The 22,415-nt window shown below is 36.9% G+C and overlaps 1 protein-coding gene across 5 annotated transcripts in view; it reads left to right on the top strand.

Moving 5' to 3' along the window:
* Positions 1 to 22,415, top strand: part of FAM227B (family with sequence similarity 227 member B) — a 284,908-nt gene that overhangs the window by 14,552 nt on the left and 247,941 nt on the right. For all 5 annotated transcript variants that reach the window (XM_055362964.2, XM_063698984.1, XM_055362963.2 and 2 more), the window contains 2 exons: positions 16,379 to 16,610; positions 18,566 to 18,633. In XM_055362964.2, the coding sequence (XP_055218939.1) occupies positions 16,379 to 16,610; positions 18,566 to 18,633 (300 nt within the window). The remainder of the gene's footprint in view (positions 1 to 16,378; positions 16,611 to 18,565; positions 18,634 to 22,415) is intronic.

The following is a 22,415-nucleotide window of genomic DNA, read 5'->3' as shown; positions in this document are numbered from 1 at the left end:
AATGGTTAGAATTGGAATTAGAGGCATCAGTGTGAACTCATGGCTTTGAATATATAAAAGTAAAAAAAAAATACTTAGGAGAAATGACTCCAGCAAGATGGCAAAATAACCTTTATCCCTATGCAGAAATATCAATTTGAACAACTATCCTTGCAAGAAAAATACCTTTACAAGAGCTAAGGAATCCGGTGAGATATTACTAGTCTTCACTATATGGGAGTCCTAGGCGTGGCACAGAAATAAGAAAAGATACCTTGAAGAGGTTAGGAAGGACATTTTCAAGTTACCAAGCAAGGGCAGAACAGTGTGGAGAGAGATACCTTTCATGTGGGAAAGGGAAAGGAGAATGAAGTGAGCACATAACTTTGCCGTGGACCGCAGCAAGAGGACTGTGCAAGCTCACCCTCCACAGCCCCAAGCTCCAGGCCAGCACCTGTAGACCCAGTCTCCAGGTCCACTCCAGTGGCAGGATAGCTGCCACAGCCCCAGGCTATCCCTCTCAGACTCAAACTCCAGCTCCATGCCAGTCCCTTGGATTTTTGATTTTAGGCTACCACATGAGGACCCAGGCTCCAGGCCCACTCCAGCACCAGGCTGCTGCAGGGTCCAGGCCATTTCCAGGGGAGGCAGGCTCCGGGGCAGTCAGACTTCAGGTCCACTCCAGTGTACTCAGGACCAGGTCTGCACAAGTAGACCCCAGCACCAGGCCAGCCCATGGACCCAGGCTCCAGGACTGCTCCTGAGACCTAGGCTTAAGGCCAAACCCCACAAGTCCAGGAACCAGGATATCCCCCAAAACAGATTCCAGGCCCACCCCAGCACCAGGCCAACCCCCACTTCAGTGTCAGGTTGGCCCCTGTGGACCCAGGCTTCAGTCCTGCCTCCACAGATTAAGTGTACGGGCTGCACCCAATGGACTGCTGTGCCAGGTCAACATCCCTTGAGCCTAGGACTCAGGACCACTCCGGTGGACCCAAGAGGTAATACCACCTAAGGGAACCCAGAGGCCCAACCCCATGAACCAAAGTACAAGGCTAGCCACTGTGGGCTCAGGTAACAGGCCTGCCCACATACTGAACCAGATACCAAGTCAGCTTACCTGACAATTCCAACGGGAAGTCCATGGACCCCACCAGCTGGCCTGCCTACATTTTCTGGGTGGGCTGACAGGTGAAGGGCTTTTGTGCTGAAGCCAGCCCCCAGAAGAGGCACCTGTTCTTCAGATGTGCAGACATCAAAGCAAGGCCACAGAGGTCACAAATAGTCAGGGAAACATGACATCACCAAAGTAACAAATAGAAGCATCAGTTACCTAAAAAAATAGAGATCTACAAACTGCCTGATGAAGACTTAAAAATATCATCTTCAAGAAGCTTAGTAAACAGGAGAACACAAAGAAAATCAGGAAAACAATAAAGGAACAAAAGTAGAGGCTTATAAAAGAGATAAAAAATCATGAAAAATCCACACACAGAAATTCTGGGAGCTGAAGAACATAATGATTAAACCAAAAAATTCCATAGAAAGCTTCAACAGCAGACGTGCTCAAGCAGAAGAAAGAATAGGGGTACTCAAAAACAGATCATTTGAAATTGCTGTCAGAGGAACAAAAACATAGAATGAAAAATAGTGAATAAAGCCTATAAGACATGGGACATTGTCAAGTGAAACATATATACATAATAGGAATTCCAGAAGGAGAAGAGAAAGAGAAAAGGGTAGAAAGCTTATTTAAAGAAAGAATGATAGAAATATTCCTAAATTGAGAGAGCAAAATAAACAGGATCCATGAAGCCCAAAAAACTCCAGATAGATTAAGACAAAGAAGAAATCTTCCCCAAGATACATTATAATGAAATTCTCAAAAGTCAAAGATGAGATAATTTTGAAAGCATCAAGAAGAAAGTTATTTATTATATACAGGTATAAGATTATAAGCAGATTTATCAGCAGATACCTTGAAATCCGGGAGAGAGTGGGATGATAACGAAGTGTTGAAAAAAAAAAACTGCCAACAAAGAATTTGATAACCTGGCAAGGCTCTCCTTCAAAAATGGAAGTCAAGATAACAAGTTTTGCACACATGGAAAAAGTGTTGGGAGTTTATCACCACTAGATGCTAAAGGGAGTTCTTCAAGTTCAAATGAAGAACACTAACAATATAAAAACATTAAAGTATAAAACTCACTATAAATATAAGAATATAGTCAAAATCAGAGTACTGTAATAGTGTATTGATAGTATGTAAATTACTTTTAACTCTATTATAAGAGTTAAAAGGCAAAAATATTAAAAATAACTATACATCAAACTGAATTCAACAGAACATTAAAAGTATCATTCATCATGGCCAAGTGGGATTTATTCCAGGGATGCAGGGATGGTTCAACATACACAAATCAGTCAATGTGATACGTCATATCAACAGAATGAAGGACAAAACCCATATGATTTCCGCTGATGCTGAAAAAGCATTTAATAAAATCCAACATTCCTTCAAGATAAAAATCCTCAAAAAACTGGATATAGAAGGAATATACTTTAACATAATAAAAGCTATATATGACAGACCCACAGCTAGTAACACACTGAATGGAGAAGAGCTGAATGCCTTTCCTGTAAGATCAGGAACACAACAAGGATGCCCACTTTCGCCACTATTATTCTAACTTTCACTGCTATTATTCAACCATGGTACTGGAAGTCCTAGGTAGAGCAATCAGACAAAAGAAAGAAATAAATGGCATCTAAGGTGGAAAGGAAAAAGTCAAATTCTCCTTGTTTGCAGATGATACGATCTTATATTTGGAAAAACCTAAAGACTTCATCAAAAAACCCTCTAGAACTGGTAAAAAAATTCAGTAAGCTTGCAGGATACAAAACAACATACAAAAATCAGCATTTCTATATGCCAAGAGAGAAAAATCTGAAAAAGAAATTAAAAAGTAATCCCATGTATAGTAACCAAAAATAAATGAAATACCTAGGAATTAAATTAAAGAAGTGAAATATCTCTGCAGTGAAAACTATCATGAAAGAAATTTAAGAGGACACCAAAACATGGAAAGATATTCCATGTTTATGGATTGGAATAATCAATGTTAAAATGTCCAAACTACCCAAAGCAATTTACAGATGTAATGCAATCCCTATCAAAATACCAGTGACATTCTTCACAGAAATAGAAAAGAAAATCCTAAAATTTATATGAAACCACAAAAGACCCAGAATAGCCAAAGCTATTCTAAGCAAAAGAGTAAAACAAGAGGTATCACATTACCTGACTTCAAATTATACTACAAGTTGTGTTAACCAAAACAGCATGGTACTGGCATAAAAACACATATACACCCATGGAACAAAATAAGAGAACCCAGAAACAAATCCACACACCTGCAGTGAACTCATTTTCAACAAAGGTGCTAAGTACATACATTGAATAAAGGACAGTTTCTTCAATAAATGGTGCTGGGAAAACTGGATATCCATATGCAGAAGAATGAAACTAGACCCCTATCTCTTGCCATATACAAAAATCAAATCAAAAGGGATTAAAGACTTAAATTTAGGATCTCAAACTATGAAACTGCTACAAGAAAACACTGGGAAAACTCTCCAGCACATTGGTCTGGGCAAAGATTTCTTGAGCAATATGCCACAAGCACAGGCAACCAAAGCAAACATGGACAAATGGGATCACATCAAGCTAAAAAGCTTCTGACCAGCAAAGGAGACTACCAGTAAAGTGAAGAGACAGCCCATAGAATGGGAGGAAATACTTGCAAATTACTTATCTGATAAGGGATGATTAATAACCAGAATATATAAGGAGCTTAAGCAACTCTATAGGAAAACTAATAATCTGATTAACAAATGGGTGAAATATTTAAGTAGACATTTCTCAAAAGGAGACATACAAATGGCAAACAGTCATATGAAAAGGTGCTCAGCATCACTGATCAGAGAAATGCAAATCTAATCTATAGTGACATACAATCTCACCCCAGTTAAAATGGCTTATATCCAAAAGACAGGCAATAACAAATGCTAGTGAGGATGTGGAGAAAAGGGAACCCTCGTACACTGTTGGTGGGGATGTAAGTTAGTACAACCACTATGGTGAACAATTTGAAGGTTCCTCAAAAATCTAAAGATAGAGCTACCATACAATCTAGCAGTCCCACTGCTGAGTGTATACCCCAGAGAAAAAAAATCAGTATGTCAAAGAGATATCTGCACTCCCAGGTTTGTTGCAGCACTGTTCACAATAGCTAAGATTAGGAAGCAATCTTAAGTGTCCATGAGCTGATTAATGTATAAAGAGAATGTGGTACCTTTACACATGGAGTACTATTCAGCCATAAAAAAGTGGGAGATCCTGTTATCCACACAACATAGATGGAACTGAAAATTTTTATGTTGAGTGAAATAAGCCAGGCACAGAAATACAAACATTGCATTTCTCACTTATTTGTGGGTTCCAAAAATCAAAACAATTGAACTCATGGAAATAGAGAGCAGAAGGAGGGTTACCAGAAACTGGGAAAAGGAGTGGGAGGATTGTGGGGAGATGGGGATGATTAATAGGTACAAAAATGTTAGTTAGAAAAAATGAGTAAGACCAAGTATTGATAGCACAATAAGGTGAGTATAGTCAATAATGATTTAATTGTACATTTAAAATAACTAAAAGAGTATAATTGAATTATTTGTGACACATAGGATAAATGCTTGAGGGGATGGATACCCCATTTTTCATGATGTGATTATTATGCTTTGCATGCCTATATCAAAACCTCTCATATACCCCATAAATATATATACCTACCATGCACCCACAAAAATTAAAATTAAATTATTACAATAATTTGATAATGGATACACAATATATATAAAATGTAAATAGTGAAATCAGTAGCATAAAATGTGAGAGTGGGAGTTAAAGTGTAGAGTTTTTGTATGTGGTACATATGAAGTTGTTATCATCCCAAAATATAACATAATAACTGTAAGATGTTTTATGTAAGCCTTATATAACCACAAGGAAAAACCTTGTGTACATGCACAAGAGATAAAGAGAAAGGAATCAAAGTGTACCATTATTTAAAAAATCATCAAATCACAAAGGAAGAGAGGAATAGAGGAAGAAGAGAATGAAGTTACTATTAAGTTGGAGCAAAAGTAATTGTGGTTTTTGCCATTAAAAGTGATGGCAAAAACCGCAATTACTGTTGCTCCAACCTAATACAAAACAATCAGAAAACAGTGAACAAAGTGGCAGTATTAAATTCTTTTTTTTTTTTTTGAGACAGAGTCTTGCTCTGTCACCCTGGCTGGAGTGCAATGGCGCGATCTCCGCTCACCGCAACCTCCGCCTCCTAGATTCAAGTGATTCTCCTGCTTCAGCCTCCGGTGTAGCTGGGATTACAGGCGCACACCACCACACCCAGCTAATTTTTGGTATTTTTAGTAGAGATGGGGTTTCACCATGTTGGTCAGGCTGGTCTTGAACTCCTGACCTGGTAATTCGCCCACCTCAGCCTCCCAAAGTGCTGGGATTGCAAGTGTGAGCCACCACGCCCGGCCTGGCAGTAGTAAATTATTCCATGTCAATAATTGCTTTAAATGTAAATGGGTTAAATTCTTTAATCAACAGATGTTAAGTGGCTGGCTGGATTTTTTTTTTTTTTTTTTTTTGAGATGGAGTCTTGCTCTGTCACCCAGGCTGGAGTGCAGTGGTGCGATCTCAGCTCACTGCAACCTCTCCCTCCCGGGTTCAAGAGATTCTCCCTGCCTCAGCCTCCTGAGTAGCTGGGACTACAGGCAGACACCACCACACCTGGGTAATTTTTGTATTTTTAGTAGAGATGGGGTTTCACCATTATTGGTCAGGCGGTCTCAAACTCCTAACCTCGGGTGACCCACCCGCCTTGGCCTCCCAAAGTGCTGAGATTACAGGTATGAGCCACCATGCCTGGCCGGATTTAAACAAAAAAAAAAAGAAAGAAAGAAACAGCTATATGCTGCATACAAAAGACTCACTTTAGCTTTAAGGACACACATAGACTGAAGGTGAAGAGATGATTAAATTTATGCAATGGTAATAAAAGAGAACTAGGATAGCTCTACTTCTATCAGATTAAGTAAGCTTTAAAGTCAAAATCTTTTAAGAGAGAGAAAGAGGGTATTCATATAATAATAAAAGGGTCAATTTGCAAAGTGTCTAACAATTGTAAATATATATGCACCCAGTGTCAGAACACCTAAATATATGAAACAAATATTAACAGAATTGAAGGGAGAAATAACAGCAATACATTAACAATAGGAGACTTTAAGGCCATATTTTCAAAAATGGATAGATCATATGGAGAGAAATTAATAGGGAAATAAAGGACTTGAACAACTCTCTAGACAAAATGGTCCTAACAGACACGTACAGATCATTCTATCCAAAAGCAACAAAATGCAAATTTTTCTCAAGTACACAAAGAAAATTCTCCAGGATGGATTATATATTGCGCCACAAAACAAGTCTTAACAAATTTTATAAGATTGAAGTCTTATCAAGTACCTCTTCTGACCACAATAATATTAAACTAGAAATCAGTAATAGGAGGAGAACTGGAAATTGAACAAAATGCTCTTGAATAGCCAGTAGGTCAAGGAAGAAATCAAAAGGGAAATCAAATTATCTTGAGATAAATGAAAATGGAAATAATGTACCAAAACTTATGGAATGCAACAAAGGATTTCTAAGAGGGAAGTTTATAGCAATAAATGCCTACATTAAGAAAAACTCTCAAATAAACAATCTAACTTATATCTCAAGTAACTAGAACAAGCAGAACTAACTAAGCCCAAAGTCAGTAGAAGGAAGGAAATAACAAAAGATCAGAGCAGAAATAAATGGAGAGACTGGAAAAACAATAGAGATGATCAACAAAACTGAATTGTGTTTTCTGAAAAGATTAACAAAACTGTCAAATCTCTAGCTAAACTAAGGGAAAAAAAGAAGAAAGATTCAAATAAATAGAATCAGAAATGAAAGAGTAGACATTGAAGTTGATACCACAGAAATATAAATAATTATAGTAGGCTACCATGAGAAATTATATACAAATAAATTGAATAACCTAAAATAAATGAATAAATTCCTTGAAATATACAACCTACCTTGACTGGATCATGAAAAATAGAAAATCTGAACAGACCAATAATGAGTAAAGAGATTGAATCAGTAATTGAAAACCTCCCAATAAACAAAAGCCCAGGACCCTTTAACTTTACTCATGAATCCTACCAAACATTGAAAGAATAATTAATATCAATCTTTCTCAGACTCTTCTGAAAAATAGAAGAGGAAAGAATACTTTCAAATTTTTTTTATGAGGCTAGGGTTACCCTGATAAAACAAGGACACGACAAGAGAAGAAAACTGTGGACCGTTATCTCTTATGATAAATAGTAATGGCAAAATCCTCAACAAAAACAAGCGAACCCAATTCAACAGTACATTAAAAGGATCATATACCATGATCAAGTAGGATTTATTCATGGGATGCAAGGACGATTCAACATATACAAATCCATAAATGTGATAAACCACATTAGCAGAATAAAGAATAAAATTATCAGCTCAACAGATGAAGAAAAAGCATGTAACAAAATTTAGCATTGCTTCATGATTTTAAAAACTCTCAGCAAATTAGCTGCAGAAGGAATGTACTTTGAGATTATAAGGACCGTTTATGAAAGCCCACATCTAACATCATAATCAATAGTGAAAAATGGAAAAGTTTTCCTCTAAGAACAGAAACAACACAAGGATTCCCACTCAGCACTCCTATTCATTATGGTATTGAAAGTTCTCCTAGAGCAGTTAGAAAAAAAAGAAACAAACCATCCAAATAGGAAGGGAAGAAGTGAAATTGTCTCTGCAGATAACATAATTTTGTATATACAAAACTCTAAAAATTCCAGAAACTGTTAGAAATACTGAATGAATTCAGTAAATTTGCACAACATGGAATCAACATTCAAAAATGAGTAGTATTTCTAGGTACTAGCAATTAACTATTAAAGATATCAAGAAAACAATCTCTTTTACAATAACATGAAAAAATACTTATGGATAAATTTAAAGAAGGAGGTATTGGCATGTAGCTTTTTTTTGTTGTCTTTTCCTAGTTTTGGTATTAAGGTGATACTGGCTTCATAGAATGATTTAGGGAGGATTCCCTCCTTCTCTGTCTTTTGGAATAGTTTCAGTAGAATTGGTACCAATTCTTCTTTGAATATCTAATATAATTCAGCTGTGAATCCACCTTGTCCTGGACTTTTTTTTTGTTGGTAATTATTTATTACCATTTCAATATTACTGCTCATTATTTGTCTGTTCAGAGTTTCTATTTTTTTCCTGGTTTAATCTATGAGTGTTGTATATTTCCAGGAATTTATCCATCTCCTCTAGGTTTTCTAGTTTATGTGTGTGAAGATGTTCACAGTAGCCTTGAATAAACTTTTTTATCTCTGTGTTATCAGTTGTAATATCTCCCCTTTCTTTCCTAATTGAGCTTATTTGGATCTTCTCTCTTCTTTTCTTGCTTAATCTCGCTAATGGTCTGTCAATTTTGTTAATCTTTTCAAATAATTTAACCAGCTTTTTGTTTAGTTTATCTTTGTCTTGTCTTTGTTGCTTCAATTTCATTTAGTTCTGCTGTCATCTTATTTCTTTTCTTCAGCTGGGTTTGGGTTTGGTTTGGTTTCTGTTTTCTCTGGTTCCTTGAGGTGTCACCTTAGATTGTCTTCTTGTGCTCTTTCAGGCTTTTTGATGTAGGTATTTAATGCTGTGAACATTCCTCTTAGCACTGGTTTTGCTGTACCTTAGAGGTTTTGATAGGTTGTGTCAGTATTATTGTTCAGTTCAATTTTTAAATTTCCATCTTGATTTCATTGTTGACCCACCGACCATTCAGGAGCAGGTTATTTTATTTCCAGGTATTTGCATGGTTTTGAGGGTTCTTTCTGAAGTGGATTTCCAATTTTATTCAATTGTGGTCTGAAAGAGTACTTTATGTAATTTTGATTTTCTTGAATTTATTGAGACTTGTTTTGTGGCCTGTCACGTGGTCTATCTTGGAGAATGTTTCATGAGCTGATGAATAGAATGTATATTCTGCATTTGTTGGCCAGTATGTTCTGTAAATATCTGTTAAGTCCATTTGTTGTAGGGTATAGTTTAAGTCCATAATTTCTTTGTTGACTTTCTCTTTTGATGACTTGTTTGGTGCTGTCAGTGGACTATTGAAGTCCCCCACTATTATTGTTTTCCCATCTATCTCATTTCTTAGGTATAGTAGTAATTGTTTTGTAAATTTGGGAGCTCCGGTTTTAGGTGCATATATATTTAGGATTGTGATATTTTCCTGTTGGACTAGTCCTTTCATCATTATATAATGTCCCTCTTTGTCTTTTTTAACTCTTGTTGCTTTAAAGTTTATTTTGTCTGATACAAGAATAGCTACTCCTGCACTTATGGTGTGAATTTGCATGGAATATCATTTTCCACCCCTTTACCTTAAGTTTATGTGAGTCTTTATGTGTTAGGTGAGTCTCTTGAAGATAACAGATACTGGGTTGATGAATTCTTATCCATTCTGCCATTCTGTATCTTCTAAGTGGAGCATTTAGGCCATTTACATCCAATGTATTGAGATATGAGGTACTATTCTATTCATCATGCCAGTTGTTACTTGAATACCGTGGTTTTTTTTCTTTGTGTTATTGTTTTATAGGCCCTGTGAGATTTATGCCTTAAGGATGTTCTATTTTGTTTTGTTTTGTTTTGTTTTGTTTTCAAGATTTGTTTCAAAATTGAGAACTCCTTTTAGTAGTTCTTTTAGTGCTGGCTTGGTAGTGGCGAATTCTCTCATCATTTGTTTGTCTGAAGAGGACTTTATCTTGTCTTCATTTATGAATCTTAGTTTTGCTGGATACAAAATTCTTAACTGATAATAATTTTGTTTAAGGAGGCTAAAGATAGGACCCCAGTCTCTTCTGGCTTATAATGTTTCTGCTGAAAAATCTGTTGTTAATCTGATAGGTTTTCCTCTACAGGTTACCTGATGCTTTTGCCTCACAGCTCTTAAAATTCTTTACTTTGTTTCGACTTTAGATAACCTAATGACTGTGTGCCTAGGTGATGATTATATTGCAATGAATTTCCTGGATGTCCATTGAGCTTCCTCTGTTTGCGTGTCTAGATTTCTCGCAAGGCAGGGAAGTCTTTCTTGATTATTCCCTCAGGTAAGTTTTTGAAACTTTCAGATTTCCTCCTCAGGAATACCAGTTATTTTTAGGTTTGGTCATGTAACATAATCTCAAACTTCTTGGAGGCTTTGTTCATTTTTTAAAAAATTATTTTTCCTTTGTCTTTGTTGGACTGGGTCAATTCAAAAGCCTTCTTGATTTTGAGCTCTGAAGTTCTTTCTTCTACTTGTTTGATTCTATTGTTGAAACTTGAATTTCAATGTCTTTTGCGTTTTTCTAAGTGTGTTTTTCATTCCAGAATTTGTGATTTTTATTTATGATATGTATTTCTCTGGAGTTTTTTTGTCCATATTCTGTATTTATTTTTAATTCCTTCATGTTTGTTTTCCCTTTTCTCCAGTGCTTTCTTGAGTACAAAATTCAGCATCCCTTTAAGATTAAAACCCTCAGCAAAATCAACATAGAAGGGACATACCTTAAGGTAATAAAAGCTATGTCAAACCCACAGCCAACATTATACTGAACAGGGAAACGTTTAAAACATTCCTTCTGAGAACTTGAACAAGACAAGTATGCCCACTTTCACCACTTCTATTCAACCCAGTACTGAAGTCCTAGCTAGAGCAATCAGATAAGGGAAAGAAATAAGGGCATCCAAATAGGTAAAGAGTATGTCAAACTGTCACTGTTCACTGTTGATATGATTATATACCTAGAAGATGATAAAGACTAATTTGAAAAGCTCCTAGATCTGATAAATGATTTCAGTAAAGTCTCAGGATACAATATCAATGTATACAAATCAGTGGCACTGCTATATACAAATAACAACCAAGCTGAGAATCAAATCAGGAACTCCACCTCTTTTACAATTAATTAAATTGAATTAATAAAATATAAAATAAAATTAAAAATACTTAGGAGTATGTCTAACCAAGGAGATGAAAGACCTCTACAAGATAAACTATAAAACACTACTGAAAGAAATCATAGATGACACAAACAAATGGAAACACATCTCATGTTCATGGTGGGTAGAATCAATATCGTGAAAATGACCATAGTGCCAAAAGCAATCTACAAATTCAGTGCAATTCCCATCAAAATAACATAATCATTCTTCACAGAACTAGAAAAAACAGTCCTAAAATTTATATGTAACCAAAAAAATGCCTTCATGCCCAAAGCAAGACTAAGCAAAAAGAACAAATCTGGAGGCATTATAATACCCAACTTCAAACTACACTATAAGGCTGTAGTCACCAAAACAGCATGGTACTGGTATAAAAATAGGCATATAAACCAATGAACAGAACAGAGAACCTTTAAATAAAGTCAAATATTGACAGCCAACTGATCTTCAACAAAGCAAACAAAAGCATAAAGTGGGGGAAGGAAACCCTGTTCAACAAATGGTGGGATAATTGGCAAGCCACATGTAGAAGGATGAAACTGGATCCTCATGTCTCACCATATACAATAACCAAATCAAGATGGATCAAAGACTTAAGTCTAAGACCTGAAACCATAAAGATCTGAAGATAATATTGGAAAAACCCTTCTAGACATTGGCAGAGGCAAAGACTTCATGACCAAGAACCCCAAAACAAATGCAACAAAAACCAAGATAAATAGATGGGACTTAATTAAACTAAAAGTCTTCTGCACAGCAAAATAAATAATCAGCAGAGTAAACAGACAACCCATAGAGTTGCAAAAAAGTCTTTGTAAACTGTGCATTGGACAACGGACTAATATCCAGAGTCTACAAGGAACTCAAATCAGCAAGAAAAAAAAGAAATAATTCCATCAAAAAGTGGGCTAAGGATATGAATAGAAAATTCTCAAAAGAAGATATACAAATGGCCAAAAAACCTATGAAAAAAATGTTCAACATCATTAATTATCAGGGAAATACAAATCAAAACCACAGTGCAATACCACCTGACTCCTGTGAGAATTGCCAAAATTAAAAAATAATATATATATATATGTGGATATGGTGGAAAGGGAACACTTTTACTCCGTTGGTGTGAATGTAAAGTAGTACAATCACTATGGAAAACAGTATGGAGATTCCTTGAAGAACTAAAAGTAGATCTACCATTTGATCCAGTAATCCCACTATTAGATATGTACCCAGAGGAAAAGAAGTCATTATATAAAAAAGACACTTGCACTCGCATGTTTATAGCTGCACAATTTGCATTTGCAAAAATATGGAACCAGCCCAAATGCCCAATCAACAAGTTGATAAAGAAAATGTGGTGTACATATACCATAGAATACTACTCAGCCATAAAAAGGAACCAAATAATGGCATTTGAAGCAACCTGGATGGAGTTGGAGCCATTATTGTAAGTGAAGTAACTTAAGAATGGAAAATCAAATATCGTATGTTCTCACTTACAAGTGGCAGCTAAGCTATGAGGACACAAAAGCATAAGAACGATACAGTGGACTTTGGGGACTTGGGGGAAGGGTTCGGGGGGTGAGGTACAAAAGACTACACATTGGGTACAGTGTATACTGCTTGGGTGATAGGTGCACCAAAATCTCAGAAATCACCACTGAAGAACCTATTCATGTAACGAAAACCACCTGTTCCCCCAAAACTATTGAAATTAAAAAATAACAAAAATAAAAATAAAAAATAAAATGCAGATTCTGACAGCAAAAAAATTTTTTTAAATAAGAAGGTAAATGCTCTATACACTGAAAACTGTAAAACATTGATGAAAGAAATTGAAGATGAGAGCAGTTCCAAAATGGCCGAATAGGAACAGCTCCAGTCTACAGCTCCCATGTGATTGATGCAGAAGACGGGTGATTTCTGCATTTCCAACTGAGGTACCTGCTTCATCTCATTGGGACTGGTTGGACAGAGGGTGCAGCCCTCGGAGGTGAGCCAAAGCAGGGCGGGGCATCACCTCACCCAGGAAGCGCAAGGGGTCGGGGAATTTCCCTTTCCTAGTCAAGGGAAGCCATGACAGACTGTACCTGGAAAATCAGTACACTCCTGCCCAAATACTGTGCCTTTCCCATGGTGTTAGCAACTGGCAGACCAGGAGATTATCTCCTGTGCCTGGCTCAGTGGGTCCCACGCCCATGAAACTTTGCTCACTGCTGGTGCAGCAGTCTGAGATCAATCTGTGAGGCTGAAGCCTGGTGGGGGGAGGGGTGTCCACCATTGCTGAGGCTTGAGTAGGTAAACAAAGTGGGCAGGAAGCTTGAACTGGGTGGAGCCCACTGCAGCTCAGCAAGGCCTACTGCCTCTATAGACTCCACCTCTGTGGGCAGGGCATAGCTGAACAAAAGGCAGCAGACAACTTCTGCAGACTTAAACGTCCCTATCTGACAGCTCTGAAGAGAGCAGTGGTTCTCCCAGCATGGCATTTGATCTCTGAGAATGGACAGACTACCTCCTCAAGTGGATCCCTGACTGCTGTGTAGCCTAACTGGGAGACACCTCCCAGTAGGGGCCAACAGACACCTCATACAGGCAAGTGCAACTCTGGGACGAAGCTTCCAGAGTAAGGATCAGACAACAATATTTTCTGTTCTTCAATATTTGCTGTTCTGCAGCCTCCACTGGTGATACCCAGGCAAACAGGGTCTGGAGTGGACCACCAGCAAACTCCAACAGACCTGCAGTTGAGGGACCTGATTGTTAGAAGAAAAACTATGAAACAGAAAGGAATAGCATCAACATCCACAAAAAGGACATCCACACCAAAACCTCTTCTGTAGGTCACCAACATCAAAGACCAAAGTTAGATAAAACCACAAAGATGGGGAGAAACCAGAGCAGAAAATCTGAAAATTCTAAAAACCAGAGCACCTCTTCTCCAAAGGATCGCAGCCCCTTGCCAGCAATGGAACAAAGCTGGACAGAGAATGACTTTGATGAGTTGACAGAAGTAGGCTCTAGGAGGTCAGTAATAACAAACTTCTCTGAGCTAAAGGAACATGTTCTAACCCATCGCAAGGAAGCTAAAACCTTGAAAAAAAGACGAATAGCTAACTAGAATAAACAGTGGAGAGAAGGGCTTAAATGACCTGATGGAGCAGAAAACCATGCCATGAGAACTTCATGACATGTGCACAAGCTTCAATAGCCAATTCGATCAAGTGGAAGAAAGATATGGAATCAACCTAAGTGCTTTTCAACATAAGAATGGAAAAAGAAAATGAGGTGTGTGTGTGTGTGTGGCTGTATATACATAGAACACATTTTCTTTGTGTGTGTGCATGTGTATACATGCACACATACACAAAATAGAATATTATTCAGCCTTAAGAAAGAGGCTGGGCACAGTGGCTCATGCTTGTAATCGCAGCATTTTGGGAGGCCGAGGTGAGCAGATCACGAGGTCAGGAGTTCAAGACCAGCCTGGCCAACATAGTGAAACCCCATCTCTATTAAAAAATACAAAAATTAGTTGGGCATGGTGGCGCGTGCCTGTAATCCCAGCTACTTGGGAGGCTGAGGCAGGAGAATCGCTTGAACCTGGGAGGCGGAGGTTGTGGCGAGCCAAGATCGTGCCACTGCACTCCAGCCTGGGCAACAGAGCAAGACTCCAAAAAAAAAAAAAAAAAGGAAGGAAGGAAGGGCCAGGTGCAGTGGCTCATGCCTGTAATCCCAGCACTTTGGGAGGCTGAGGAAGGACGGAAGGAGGGAAGGAAGGAAGGAGGGAGGGAGGGCGCGGTGGCTCACACCTATAATCCCAGCACTTTGGGAGGCTGAGGAAGGACGGAAGGAGGGAAGGAAGGAAGGAGGGAGGGAGGGCGCGGTGGCTCACACCTATAATCCCAGCACTTTGGGAGGCTGAGGCAGGTGGATTACGAGGTCAGGTGATTGAGACCATCCTGGATAACACAAACCCCATCTCTACTAAAAACACAAAAAATTAGCCGGGCATGGTGTCGGGCGCCTGTAGTCCCAACTACTCGGGAGGCTGAGGCAGGAGAATGGCGTGAACCCAGGAGGCGGGGCTTGCAGTGAGCCAAGATCGCACCACTGCACTCCACCTGGGTGACAGAGCGAGACTCTGTCTCAAAAAAAAAAAAAACAAAAACAAAAACAAAAAAAAAAGAGAGAAAGAGAAAAGAAAAGAGAGATCTCTCTATTTTTGACAATGTGGATGATCTTGGAGGACATGATGCTATGTAAAATAAGCCAGGCACAAAAAGGCAACTGTGGCATGATCTCACTTATAAGTGGAATGTATAAAAATGGAACTCATAGGAGCAGAGAGTAGAATGGAGTCTTACTGGGGCTTGTGAAAGAAAGGGAGAAATGGATTAAAGGGTGCAAAGTTTCAGACAGGAGAGATAAATTCTGGGGATCAATTGGTCAGCATGATGATTACAGTTGATAATAATGTATGGTGTACTTGAAAATTGCTAATAGAGTAGATCTTAAATGTTCTCAACACATAAACTCTGTGAGGTGATGGATATGTTAATTACCTTTTTGGCAGTCATTGCACAGTGTATACATTTATCGAAGCTTCACATTGTACATCATAAATATTTACAATTTTAATTTGTCAATTATACCTTAATAAAACTAGAAAAAAATGAAAATAAGTTAAAATTATCTCTTCTAATCTTCCCCCTTCCCTTCCCCACAGATATTATGGAACTGTCATAGACTGAAAGGGACCAAAGAGACATGAAGCCAAAACTTAACATTTTTATTCTCAACTAGATTCTTTTGCTATAAAGGGCATAATTGGTTCCACTGAAACTTGAATAGAGTCTTTGTATTAAATATAAATAATGTATCAGTGCCAATTTCCTGATTCTAATGGTTGCATTTATTATGTAGGAGAATGTTTTTGGTTTTTGGAAATATACATTGAAGTTTTAAAGGATGATGGGCTATCATATAAGCAAATTATTCTCAAATGATTCAGGAAAATAGTTTTAGTAAAGGACTTGTAACTTTTCTGACGTTTGTGATTGTTTCAAATTTTTAAAAAGTGATAAAAAACAATGCTGTGGAATAAAATCTCAATTATAGCTTATTGGTTTTGAACTCTATTATTTAAATTCATTAAAAATGACTTAAGCTATATTCTCTCTTTCACATTTTTTGCAGGATTATTGGCCAAGGGAAATCCATTTTAGAGATGATGATAAATGGTCATGCGCTCTGAAAAAAATAAAAGAAGATAGTTCATTTGTTTCAATTTATACACACCTATGGGAAAATGTTCCTCGAATATTTGAAGCACTTTTGATCATGGAATCAAAATTAAAGGAATATTCACTTATTTTGCAAAACCACACCTCTGAAATATTTAAGTGGAAAAGCATGATTTCTGAGACAAGTGAGCCTTATTTATTTTTATCTATTATAGAAATGGAGTCTCACTATGTTTCCCAGGCTGGTCTCCAAATCTTGGCCTCAAGTGATCCTCCTGAGTCACCCTCCAAAAGTGTTGGAATTACAGGCATAAGCCAGTGCACCTGGCCAGTCCTTATTTTTTGTGTTAGTAAAGTAATGGTCAGTTGTCTCTGTGTGTGTGTGTGTGTGTGTGTGTGTGTGTGTGTGTGTGTGTAATCTCATAAAGAATGAAATTCTAAGGTACAAATATTAAAAATATTTTATTTTAAAACCTCTTAATTTCAAAATGGTTCAATACAGATTTTTTTAGTTGAACATAAATATGTGGTTTCAAAGGAAGTATTACTAAAACAAAGCCTTAATTAAAACAGTTGTTAAACTGTTAAGCTTTTGTTAAATTGGAGTGGAGGTACAGAGTATTAGGAAAACAGGAGAGCAAGATTGCATCAACTAATATTCTTACTAGAAACAAACATATCATTAAGGGTCAGGATAGAACAGAAATATCTAAAACTGAAAGTAAAAGGGGTGATAGTTAACCTATATGGGCTCTCAGGCTAGTTTCTAGGGGTAGCTGGTATTCACTATGGAATAGCTGAATGAATGACAAAGCATACAGCAAGTAATGATAATTTTTACTTCTTTTCAATATTTGTATAACATTTTTCTTATCTAATTGTATTAACATTTCCAGAATAGTTTTAAATACTTATAATTATTCTTGTCTTATTCTTGATTTAATGGGCAAATTTGTCATATATATAAGTCTTGAAAATGATACTAATTGTACTTATAAAGTGTTTTTAGGTATTAGATTCATTATGTTATTTTGGTATTTAATATTCTTTTTTGAACTTAGATTTGTGTAATTCTGAAGATGTGTTTAAATACACTTCTATTAAATTAACTTTTTTAAAACTTTCATATTTAAACTGTAAATTTTTAAGTTTATATTTTTAATGTATAAAAGTTATATATAGCTTCTGTGTATGTATATATAAAAACACACACACATATATATAGCTTGCATACACACATACACACAGACACCCATGTGTGTGTATAAATTCGTCTTGTAATGAAATAAAATACCCACAAGTAAACAAAGTATGAACATATCCTTTCATATCTTCCTTCTGTTTTTTAAAAAAGGTAATTTTATATATATAGTCCTCAATATGTAGATATCAGAACTTGGATTCAAGTCTATCTAGGTTATCTGACTTCAGAGCCCCCCATATTGTCTCACTGTGCCCTGCTCCACAGTACTGCACTTTATTGAAATTAAGGTGCCCATGAAACAACCAAGTGTAAGTGGCTGAGCTATTTGAAAAATGTGGGCCGGGCGTGGTGGCTCACGCCTGTAATCCGAGCACTTTGGGAGGCCGAGGCGGGCGGATCACGAGGTCAGGAGATCCAAACCATCCTGGCTAACACGGTGAAACCCCGTCTCTACTAAAAATACAAAAAATTAGCCGGGCGCGGTGGCGGGCACCTGTAGTCCCAGCTACTTGGGAGGCTGAGGCAGGAGAATGGCGTGAGCCTGGGAGGCGGAGCTTGCAGTGAGCCGAGATTGCGCCACTGCACTCCGGCCTGGACGACAGAGGGAGACTCCGTCTCACAAAAAAAAAAAAAAAAAGAAAAATGTGGACTTTTTTAGGAGAAGGGATTGACATAACAGTTTAGACATAGGAGTAAGTGCCACAGACATGTTAGTTGGAACATGGTATTTCAGAAAAAGGAAACAGAAGATATACTTTATATAATAATTCCAATTATTCATTCAGCTAACAGTGTGTATTAACATATACTTACCAAATTGCTAGTTGATTTCACTGAATAATTTTGTATATAATTTGTTTAAAGTATTTAAAATTTTATTTTTAGAGGAGGTACATATGTATAATATATATACTGTGAATTCTTATTTTCTTAAAGGTTCTTATAGAAAATTGGAACAATATGAGGAATTTCTAAAGAAGTACCATAAGAAAAAAAAGATAATGGTATGGTATCTATGTTTTTATCATCCTTGAAAGTTGGATTTTCACAGAAAATATAAACACTACATTTCCACAGATGAGCACTAATAACATTTTTGTAAATGTCCTTTTAGTCTACTGTTACCGATCTATCTCTATGTTTTAAAGATAGCTGCACTTACTTTGTTTTCATACTCAGTATTACTGAGTATTGGCATCTTCACATAACTACAAGTTATTTGAAGACTTATTTCAAGGTATACTATTACATTTTTTGGTTATTTAATAATTTATAACATACTTAGTAGTGCAGGTCCTATATCAGCCCTGTTATTTTAGAAAATTAATAATTCTTTTTGATGACCTTTACTTTGCCAATTTTAAAAAATATTTTTGGGATTTTGATAAAAATGGCAAGTCTTTTGAATTACTTTCAGATACTTAGTCTTTTTAAAAATATGTTCTAAAATTATATAATGTTAGAGCTAGAAAAACTTTGTATCACCATTAGTCTAGCCACCTCATTTAGTGCTTTATTTTTAAAAATTTAACTTTTATTTTCAGTTCAGGGTTACATGTGCAGGTTTGTTATATGAATAAACTTGTGACATGCGGGTTTGCTGTACAGATTATTTTGTCACCCAGGTATTAAACTTAGTGCCCATTAGTTATTTTTCCTGATTTTCTCCCTCCTCCTGCCATCCACCCTTCAATAGGCCCCAGTGTCTGTTGTTCCCCTCTATGAGTTCATGTGTTCTCATAATTTAGCTCCCACTTAAAAGTGAGAACATGCAGTATTTGTTTTTCTGTTCCTGCATTAGTTTGCTAAGGATAATGGCCTCCAGCTGGATCCATATACCTGCAAAGGACATGATCTTGTTATTTCTTAGGGCTGCATAGTATTCCATGGTGTATATATACCACATTTTCTTTATGCAGTCAACCATTGATGGGCATTTAGGTTGATTCCATGCCTTTGCTATTGTGAATAGTGCTGCAGTGAACATATATTTGCATGTGTCTTTATGGTAGAATGATATATATTCCTTTTGAGTTCTTTCAGAAATCATCAAACTGCTTCCCACAGTGGCTGAACTAATTTATATTCCCACCAGCTGTGTATTATAAGCATTCCCTTTTCTCTGCAACCTCGTCAGCTTCTGTTATTTTTTGACTTTTTAATAACAGTTATTCTGACTGATGTGAGATGGTATCTCATTGCGGTTTTGACTTGCACTTCTCTAATGATCAGTGATGTTGAGTTTTTTTCATGTTTGTTGGCTGCATATATGTTTTCTTTTGAAAAGTGTTTGTTCATGCCTTTTGCCCACTTTTTAATGGGGTTATGTGCTTTTTTCTTATTAAGTTCCGTGTGAGTTGGTTATTAGACCTTTGTAAGATGCGTAGTTTGCAAATATTTTCTCCCATTCTGTAGGTTGGTTGTTTACTCTGTTGGTAGTTTATTTTGCTATGCAGAAGCTCTTTAGTTCAATTGGATCCTATTTGTCATTTTTTGCTTTTGTTGCAATTTCATTTGGCATTTTTGTCATGAAATCTTTGCCCATACCTATGTCCAGAATGGTATTACCTAGGTTGTCTTCCAGGGTTTTCATAGTTTTGGGTTTTACATTTTGGTCTTTAATCTATCTTGAGTTAACTTTTGTATAAGGTGCAAGGAAAAGGTTCAGTTTCAATCTTCTGCATATGGCTAGCCAGTTATCCCAGCACTATTTATTGAATAGGGAGTCCTTTTCCCATTGCTGGTTTTTGTCAGCTTTATCAAAGATCAGATAGTTGTAGATGTGCGGCCTTATTTATGAGTTCTTTATTCTGTTCCATTGGTCTATGTGTCTGTTTTTGTACCAGTTCCATGCTGTTTGGGTGGCTGTAGCCCTGTAGTTTATAATAGTTTGAAGTTAAGTGGCATCATGCCCCCAGCTTTGTTGTTTTTGCTTAGGACTGTCTTGGGTATTTTAGCTCTTTTTTTGGTTCCATATGAATTTAAAAATAGCCTTTTCTAGTTCTGTGAATAATGTGATTGGTAATTTAATAGGAATAGCATTGAATCTACAAATTGCTTTGGGCAGTTATGGTCATTTTAACGATATTGATTCTTCCTGTTCACGAGCATGGAACGTTTTTCCATTTGTTTGTATCATCTCTGATTTCTTTTCAATTTAATTTAATTTTATTATTATACTTTAAGTTTTAGGGTACATTTGCACAACGTGCAGGTTAGTTACATATGTATACATGTGCCATGTTGGTGTGCTGCACCCATTAACTTGTCATTTAGCATTAGGTATATCTCCTAATGCTATCCCTCCCCCCTCCACCCACCCTACAACAGTCACCGGTGTGTGATGTTCCCCTTCCTGTGTCCATGTGTTCTCATTGTTCAATTCCCACCTATAAGTGAGAACATGCAGTGTTTGGTTTTTTGTCCTTGAGATAGTTTGCTGAGAATGATGGTTTCCATCTTCATCCATGTCCCTACAAAGGACATGAACTCATCATTTTTTATGGCTGCGTAGTATTCCATGGTGTATATGTGCCACATTTTCTTAATCCAGTCTATCATTGTTGGACATTTGGCTTGGTTCCAAGTCTTTGCTATTGTGAATAGTGCCGCAATAAGCGTACGTGTGCATGTGTCTTTATAGCAGCATGATTTATAATCCTTTGGGTATATACCCAGTAATGGGATGGCTGGGTCAAATGGTATTTCCAGTTCTAGATCTCTGAGGAATCGCCACATTGACTTCCACAATGGTTGAACTAGTTTACAGTCCCACCAACAGTGTAAAAGTGTTCCTGTTTCTCCACATCCTGTCCAGCACCTGTTGTTTCCTGACTTTTTAATGATTGCCATTCTAACTGGTGTGAGATGGTATCTCATTGTGGTTTTGATTTGCATTTCTCTGATGCCCAGTGATGATGAGCATTTTTTCATGTGTTTTTTGGCTGCATAAATGTCTTCTTTAGAGAAGTGTCTGTTCATACCCTTCACCCACTTTTTGATGGGGTTGTTTGTTTTTTTCTTGTAATTTGTTTGAGTTCATTGTAGATTCTGGATATTAGCCCTTTGTCAGATGAGTAGGTTGCAAAAATTTTCTCCCATTCTGTAGGTTGCCTGTTCACTCTGATGGTAGTTTCTTTTGCTGTGCAGAAGCTCTTTAGTTTAATTAGATCCGAGAAGTGTTTTGTAGTTCTTGTAGAGATCTTTCACCTGCCTGGTAAGCATTATTTCTCGATATTTTTGTGTGTCTGTGGCAATCGTGAATGGGATTGTGTTTCTGATTTGGCTCTTGGCTTGAGTGTTGTTGGTATATAGGAGTACTAATGATTTTTATACATCAATTTTGTATCCTGAGACTTCGCTGAAGTTGTTTATCAGCTTAAGGAGCTTTTGAGACTATGGGGTTTCTAGGTATAGGATAATGTCATCTGAAAACAGGGTAGTATGACTTCCTTTCTTTCTATTTGGATGCCCTTTATTTCTTTCTCCTGCCTGATAGCTCTGACTAGGGCTTCCAATACTATGTTCAGTAGAAGTGGTGAGAGAGGGCATCCTTTTCTTGTGCCAGTTTTCAAGGGGAATGCTTCCAGCTTTTGCCTATTTATTATGACATTGGCTGTAAGTTTGTCATAGTTGGCTGTTATTATTTTGAGGTATGTACCTTCAATATGTAGTTTAATGAGAGTTTTTCACATGAAGCGATGTTGAATTTTGTCGAAAGCCTTTTCTGCATCTATTGAGATAATCATGTGGTTTTTTTATTTTAGTTTTGTTTATGTGATGAATC

This window comes from Gorilla gorilla, chromosome 16 (assembly GCF_029281585.2).
Source record: "Gorilla gorilla gorilla isolate KB3781 chromosome 16, NHGRI_mGorGor1-v2.1_pri, whole genome shotgun sequence".
Taxonomy (NCBI): Eukaryota; Metazoa; Chordata; class Mammalia; order Primates; family Hominidae; genus Gorilla; species Gorilla gorilla.
This window is presented reverse-complemented; position numbering and strand designations above follow the sequence as displayed.